General features: G+C 37.6%; 1 protein-coding gene across 1 annotated transcript; it reads right to left on the reverse strand.

The window, feature by feature from the left end:
• Positions 1 to 885: 885 nt before the first annotated feature.
• Positions 886 to 2,051, reverse strand: LOC103666033 (olfactory receptor 4P4-like). Its single transcript, XM_008694065.2, has one exon. The coding sequence runs from the start codon at positions 2,021 to 2,023 to the stop codon at positions 1,085 to 1,087; it is 939 nt and encodes a 312-aa protein (XP_008692287.2). The 5' UTR covers positions 2,024 to 2,051; the 3' UTR covers positions 886 to 1,084.
• Between the last annotated feature and the right edge of the window lie 6,512 nt (positions 2,052 to 8,563).

An 8,563-nucleotide genomic window follows, 5' to 3' on the forward strand; every position in this document is an offset into this window, starting at 1 on the left:
AGAGAGAGAAAGTATTACCCTAGACTTTAATTCAGTTACCATTTGTTTACAACTTAATTTGCCCAAGTTTATTGTTAGGAAAAAAGAAAGATAAAAAGAAAAATAAAGATACACCACATAATCTTCCTGCTCATCCAAACAAGAAAAAAACGGTTCACAAGAAGAAACATTTAGATAGGACATAGGATTATTTGAAGGGGAGAAGACACACTGCTGAATAGCAACAAAAGAACAGGGCAGGAATCAGAAGGACTTCTGGTCTGTTCGATCTGCCAAGACTTGCTGAGTAAGTCAACAAGAGCTGTGTGAATTATAGATACAACATGGGCCCTGGAGCATGGGATGGGGAATCCTAAGCAGAGGAAATAGCTGAAATACAGCCATAAAGCTGATAGATTCTAGAGTGTGTTTGAAGAATGTAGATGGACCCAATGTAGCTGGTTGAAAGCATCCAGGCAAAGGGACACACAGGAGGAAAGACAGGAAAAGAGGGAACTTTTCAACGTGACTTACACTGTGTTAAAACTTCACATGTGTTAGTCCAAGCGATCTTACATATTCAAGAGGTATACTAGTACCCATTTCATAGACACTCAAATAATTAAATCAAATTGTCAAGATCAAGAGATAAAATCTTTCAGAGTCACTATGTGCCCCAACTCTCCCCTACCTCACAGCCTGTCATTGTAACACCATATTTCTTCCAATGAGATGACCTCTGATATTAGCAAGTTAGATATGAACCAATATGGGAAGATTTAGTATAAACAAGTGAAAAGGTTGGATTTTGTTCTAAGGAAATAGGGTTCCATATACATTTTTTGGGAGAGAGTAATGATTTGATCAGAGGTGTGCTGTGGAAGGGTATTTCTTGAGTTTCTCAAATCCAAGTGCTCACACCAGGAACTAATTGGATCCTTCAAAGTGCAGATTGCAATCTGAGTTACCATGACTGGCTTCTTTGGCTCATAATAACTTCAGAGGTTATTGAGTCCAGCTCCCCAAAGACTGCTTATATGTTTTCTATAATATCATCACAAATGATCAGTGCTCTGGGGACACAGGATTGAATGCACAATGAAAATCAGCCTATTGACTTGAATTCTGAATGCGCCATTTTAGACCACACCTTCCCCATGGCGATTTTCATCTCCATGTTTCTCAGGGTATAGATGAGAGGATTCAGCATGGGGGCAATCACGGTGTAAAACACAGAGATTTCCTTATCCTTGTTCTCACTTCCTGCAGGTAGAACATAAGTATAGATACAGGGCACAAAAAATAAAACGACGACCGTTATGTGAGAGCTGCACGTGGAGAGAGCTTTGCGTCTCCCTACAGAGGAGTGTGTCCTAAGATTATATAATATGAGAATGTAAGAAGCCACCAGGACAAGAAAAATGACAACCACCACCATTCCCGAATTTGCAATCACTAAGATACTAACAACACGAATGTCTTTGCACACCAGTTTCAAAAGAGGCTTCACATCACATATGTAGTGATCTATCTGATTAGGACCACAGAAAGGCAAACTGAGTACCATGAGCAATAGAGCAACAGAGTGCCAAAATCCCACACCCCAGGCCACGAAGATCAACATGTTACACCTCCGTCGGTTCATGATGACCATGTAGTGCAGGGGCTTTACAATGGCAACATAGCGGTCTAAAGCCATGGACACCAAGATGAATATCTCCACGCCCGCCAGCAAGTGGGCAGTGAAGAGCTGCGTCATACAGTTGTTATAGGAAATGTTTTTTCTTGCTGCGCCTAAGTCCCTGATTAGTCTGGGGACCACAGTGGACGTGTAGCAGAGGTCCATGAGGGAAAGGTGACAGAGAAAGTAGTACATTGGTTGTTCGATTAGGTGGCTGCAGGTGATCGTGAGTAGGATGATGAGGTTTCCCATTAAGACAGCCAGGTAGCAGAGCAGAAACAGGACAAGGAACAGTAGCTCTAGTTGCCTATTTCCCCACAGTCCCATGAAAACAAATTCCGTGACATTGTTTTGATTTTCCATGAGGCTGAGGTGAGTCCAGAGACACAATAGAAACTTAATTCATCTGAAATGATACAGACCATATGATATTTTTAGTAGTACTTTTTAAATTTTTTAGAGTATTTTTGCACGAAAAAATATGTAGGTCACAGAGGAATTTTTGCACTTAATGTCTCCAATTTTTCTGGTTTAAGGCCAATATCATTATTCAAATGCTGTTTAATGAGAGCTAAATGCTGGGGATTTTTATGGACATTTTCCATGCATTTAACGTATAATAACCAATAGTGACTATTCTGATACTCATTTAAATATATGGAGGATCAAAAATAGGTGGGTTCAGATAATAATACCAATTTATTCAGATTTTAAGCAGTAAGCTAAGCTATGAACCTGTATCTTATGCCAAATTCCATGCTGGTCAGAGCATCATATACTGAACACATGGATTTTTGTTTTCCACCTGGTTCAAAGAAATGTTTTTTTTTTTTTTCATCTCTGCCATAAATACCCAAATAACCTTAACAATTCTCTCCCTTCTTTATTCTACTACTAATAATTAATAAAATCCCAATCTAATACCACATTCTATACATTCAGGAGTACTATTTCTTCTTGACATAAAAGCAAAATCAAGATTCTTAATCATAGCAGATAAATAACCTGAATTAGTTGATAACCAATCCAGTCACTCTCCTTCTTGGCAGTTTGGCCAAGATTCAGTTTGGTCAATGTTCAGGAGAGGCAGGAAATGAGAACTGGAGGCTCATCTGGGCATCTGGATAGAGGAACATGGTGTTATTATTATATAAAACTTTCCCTTTTCCCAAATCATTCTAAAGACACATTTTAGAGGTTGTTGTTTAAAATGTTAGAAAGACTGTGGAGAGCTAGTTGTTTTCTGTTGACACATGAGGAACCCAAGGTGATTAAAGAACGTCCTGAATGTTGAACCACGCAGTTAAGCAGCACAGTCACTTAGAGACAGTAGATCTAGGAGAAGATAATGAATATGCTGAAGCATCACCTTTTACCCATAACAAGTGTCTGCCCCAGCACAATCATGATTTGCCTAGAAGACTGTTAATGTCAGTGAATTATTTTAATGGTCCAGCGGTGGGAACAGTACATGAAGGTGGACAGATCTCTCATCCAATGATCATGCAGGTGAGCATCCAGGCTCCTATGTCTTGTTACCTTTTTCTTGTTAGCCCTGAGCAATTCATTCTCTCTCATCCTCCTTCTCCAGCTGTAAGTGCAACTAAAAATACTGCATCCATTTGCCTTGTTCCAAGAGCAAGATGGAGTTCATCTGAGAATATGCAATGAAAGGTCTTAGGGCTCTAACTTGTCAAGTCCACAGAACAGAACTCCAAAAAATGTGTGGAGAGGAACAAACAGTTGTATAAGAAAATAGAAGACAGGATGTTCTTCATCAATTAATTGATTTTACCTGTGGATTTTGTATTCTGCTACAATGGGGTGGGTTGAAGATTTTATATTAGACATACTTTCAGGATAAGGAAAAAACATTGGCACTGGTGTAAGTTTGTTCTTGTTTCAACATAGAGCCTTGTGAAGTCCTTCTTTATGTATCACTTGAGAATATCCAAGCCTAAAATTTCTTTATATGGAAGAATAGGATCAGTTAAAGGACATATATAAATCCCAGGGCAGGTTTTCATTAAAATCATAGAACAGAAACTAAAGAATCAAAACTGTAGGAAATAAAACTCTTGGTTTAGAGTGTGTCCTGAACATTGGTGCAAGCCTGAACATCTCTTAACACAAAGTCCAGTGCTGCTCCATCTACAGTGTTTAAAAATCAGTTGTGAAAATCCAGATCAATATAGAAGAAGATCTATAGCAGCTCCCATAAACTTTCTACTGGAATCCCCTCTGGGGATATAGTCCCTAAAACCTCCCTGTGCCTCTTTCCTTTCTTTCCCTTCTCCTTCCTCTCTCTCTCTCTCTCTCTCTCTCCCCCATTTCAATATATCAGAGTGTATTCACCCTTATTGTACTCACCCTTCTTCTTGTGATGATGCAAGATGATAAAATGCCTACATGTTGAGATGAAGTGAGGTGAATGAGTTAGGCATTGTGAAATAGCCTTAGGCTGCTATTGACCTTCCAATGAGTATCATCTGCTTCCGAACCATGGTCGACAGCAGGAAACTGAAACCATGTATAGAGGTTACTATACTATTGTCCTTGTTTTGCAAATAAGGAAAGTTGAATCCCAGGTTGCGCAAGTACTAAGAGGGAGGTCTACTTCTAAATCGTCAGTTTAAACCGTATGATTTGGAAACTCATACTTTTTTTCTTTGTGATTAGGTGTTTTCTCCCAAATACAAATAAAGGCTTAAAACCTTCATCAATTGCACTCCAGATTTGCCTGAATGCCTTCTCTTAAAAATCCCTACCAACAAAATTATTACAGAAGAACTTAAAATTTTAAATTATAAGATCCAATTCTGCATAAAATGAAGACTTGTGGAAATTACAATTATTTTCTCTTTATCTCTCTCTCTATATATATGCGTATGTATATATGTCAAGGTGATCCTTCAGCTGGTTCCTTTTACTTTTTGTATCTGTAGTATGTAACAACATACAGACATGGAGCACCTCTGTCTCTCCTGTTTATCCTCTATCCAAAGAACCTTTCAGGAAAACGTTGTTGGAAATACCATAGATTAAAGCATGTGAGGGTCCTCAGGGGAAAACTCCCACAGGCATTTTACATCAGCCAATGTGTGTGTGATTATAATTTGAAAAATAAAGCCCATATTATTATAGTGGTCATATAGATGGTCTTGATTTATATATTTAAAAAAAAAGATTGATCTATTTATTTATTTGAGAGAGAGAGAGAGAGAGATAACTTAAGGAGGGTCAGAGCGAGAAAGAGAATCCTGAAGCAGGCTCCCTGCTATGCACAGAGCCCACCTCCAGCTGGATCTTAGGACCCAGATATCATGACCTAAGCTGAAATCAAGAGTTGGATGCTTTACTGACTGACCACCCAGGCTCCCCTTGATGTATCTCTTGAGGGTGATGAGCTGAAAGATTCAATACTTTTGTATTGTTCTAGCACTGATGTAATGTGACTATTTTTCTCTCTGTCTTCTAGAATAATTTCATCAAAGACTGGAGATGTATACTATATGTACACATATATTTTTAACTGCTCACATCATCTGATAAATTAAATATGCAACGAGAATAAAGAAGAGTATTATATAGGTAGAAGATGTTAAGTGCCCTGCAAAAATTCTAATGGACCTATTCAGTTAATTTAGCAAGGTCACAATATACAATGTAAGTACAAAACACCATTCGTATTCATATAATTCCAACAATCGGAAATTAAAATTAGGAACAATACTATGTAGAATACCATTTTAAAACAACATTTGAGGGGCGCCTAAGTGACACGGCTGGTTGAGAGTCCAACTCTTGGTTTTGGCTCAGGTCATGATCTTGTGGTTTTGAGATGGAGCCATGTGTCAGGCTCCAAGCTCTGTGCAGAGTTAGCTTGAGATTCTCTGCCTCTCCATCTCCATCTGCCCCTCCACAGACTTGTGTGCTTGCTCTCTCTCTCTCCCAAATAATAAAATAAATCAATAAAATCTTTAAACAAATTCTGAGGAATATTTTTTCTTCTTTTCTTTTCTGTTCTTTTCTTTTTTTTTTTTTCTTTTTCTTTTTCTTTTTTTTTTTTAGAGAGAGGGAGAGAGACTGTGTGAGGAGAGAGGAAATGGGAACTGGAGAGAAAGAATCTCAAGCAGGCTCCATGCCCAGCATAGAGCCATCTATAGGATTCGATCTCATGACCATGAGATCATGAGCCAAGCCAAAATCAAGAGTCAGTCGCTCTACCAACTGAGCCACCCAGGTGCCCCAGGAATAAATTCCAAAAGTATATTCAAGACCTATATATGAAAACTAGAAAACACTACTGTTAGAAATTAGACAGAAAAATGGAGAAATACACTTTTTCATTGGGTTAAAAGACTCCACTTTCAGGGTCACTTGGGTGGCTCAGTTGGTTAAGTGTCTGCCTTTGGCTCAGGTCATGATCCCAGGGTCCTGGGACCTGGTTCATCACTGGGCTCCTTGCTCAGCGGAGAGCCTGCTTTTCCCTCTGCCTGCCACTCCCCCCACTTGTGCTCTTTCTCTCTGACAAATAAATAAAACCAAAAAAAATAAATACATAAATAAAGACTCCACTTTTACCATGTCATTTTATGTTTTCAATACAGTTCCAATAACAATCTCAACAGTATTTTTAAAGAAATTAGCAATTCCATTCTGAAAAGTATATAGAAATACAGAAATTTAAAAGAACCTAGAAGATTAAGTCGTTTTCAAAACACATACACACACACACACACACACACACACAGCATAGTTTGGATGCTCACTCTACTTAAATTCGAGAACTGTAATAAAGCTCCCATAATCAGTGCTGTGTGGTGTTGGCATAGGGAAAAACATTGAAACCTTGAAACAAATAGAATGTCTAGAAATAGGTCTAATTATACGAACTTTTACAAAGATGTCAAGTAATTCAATCGGGCAAGTATAGACTTTTCCACAAATTACACTGAATCTGTTGGTTATCCATATGAGAAAAATAAAATCTAAACTACAACCTCACCTCATACCACACACAAAAATTAACTCAAAATGAGTCAGAGGTCTCAATGTTAAAACTACATCTATAGAAATTCCCAAAGAAATCTTTTTTACCTTGGGGTAGACCAATACTTATTAGATACAAAATAATCATGAACCATAAGAAAAAAATGAAATTTGTCAAAGTTTTAAAACTCGGTGCTTATCAGGTAACACCATTTTAAAAATGAAGAGGCAACCCATGGACTAGGTGAAAAATTTGTATATATACATAATATATACATGACAAACATCTGTATTATATGTAAAGAACGTTTACAACTTAGTAATAAGGAAACCAGAACCCTTAGGTTTATATAATTATGCAAAGGACTTGAACAAAAGTACACAAAAGAAGGTATACAAGTGGCCAATAATACGATGAAAAAAAAAACCTCAACATCATTAGTCATCAGGGAAAGCAAATTAAAACCACAACAATACATCACTACAGGTCTCCTAGAATGATGCAAAGGAAATAACAGTACCAACTGACAAAGATGTGGAACAACTGGGACTCGTCTTGTGTTTCGATCTCTCTCCACAATTTTGTTGCCTAGTATTCCATACTGAACAAACCATGAGTCACAAAGATAACTAATTGGGAGCTTTTTAGACTTTGTATTTACTTCCTGCCTTCTGATGAATGTGAAAACAAACAAACAAACAAACAAACAAAACAGCCTTTGGAGTCAAGAACTTTAAAATGGCTGCCATTGATTTCATGCCCTCCCTGCTCTAGCTCTCAAGCAAGTAGCAGATTCCAGAAAAGTTTTATTATTGCTAAGGAGGCAGAAGTTCTCTCTGTGACGTGAGTCAACAAGTTAATGACATCACAGGTCCCCACACTGGAATTATGCAATTTTAATATTTACTTGATATTCAGCTTTCTTAGGGTTCACTTAGAGAAAGGGGATGCTTACATTTGGGTTCCAAATACAGAGAATGTATTTCCCTATTCAAAACTGGATGTTTGTCAATCCTGTCTCTTTGGCATGGTTTCTAAGACAAAGCCTTTCTGTCAGAGGAGATAATTAATACCTGGGAGAGAAAGTAGCACACCAAGACAAGATCCTTGAGCCTCTATGGAAACCATAAATATCCATGCAGTGCAAGGTGAAAATGATTTTTATTGATCACATTTGCAGAGCAAGATTCATTAAGGTTAGAATGAGCCATTTGCATGTGTTTACTCCATACTTCTTGCCTCTTGGCTATGGGACCAGAGCCATCTGCAGGTGACTTCTCCATGGTGTTTCAAAAGAATCCATTCTAAATTCAAATCTCAAGTGTTGTCTACAAATTTTTTGAGGCTTTCAGCAAGAAGGGAGCTTTTGATTCATAAAAAACACTTTCTTAAAAACTGTTGATTTGATACCAAATTATTTGAATAGTCTCTTCCTAGGTGTGTGGTATCTTTCATATTGAAAGTTATTTATCTGAGAGGAGGACAGTTTGAAGACGGGATTATTTCTGAACACCCTGAAACATCATTAAGATCTTCTAAGTCTGTAAGGTGAGATTTTATTATTACTGATGCATTTTAAACATTGTTCCTTCCCATATACATTAATCATTGTTTCATTCCCTTCAAATATAGTATTAGAGTATTCCAACCTCACCCCAGCTCTTCAAAGGACAGTTGGTAAATATCATTCATCTAAGCTGACAGATAAACAGTTTGAAAATCAAGGAATTGAAGCCAGTTGTAGGACCCTGCTCTTTGTCACCAAACAGCATGTTTTTGCAATGAGACATCTAGTTTAATAATGTAGACTACTCATGAGAGTGAAAACAAAATGTAAATGCACTTCTCACATAGAAAAGACTTAATTATGAATAATAAATGATGTATGTCATCAGCTGTGTAGTCCAAGC

Source organism: Ursus maritimus, unplaced genomic scaffold (genome assembly GCF_017311325.1).
Source record: "Ursus maritimus isolate PB19 unplaced genomic scaffold, ASM1731132v1 scaffold_23, whole genome shotgun sequence".
Lineage (NCBI taxonomy): Eukaryota > Metazoa > Chordata > Mammalia > Carnivora > Ursidae > Ursus > Ursus maritimus.

Excerpts from the sequence above, each read along its gene's own strand:
- LOC103666033 (XM_008694065.2), bottom strand. The coding sequence starts at position 2,023 with ATGGAAAATCAAAACAATGTCACGGAATTTGTTTTCATGGGACTGTGG.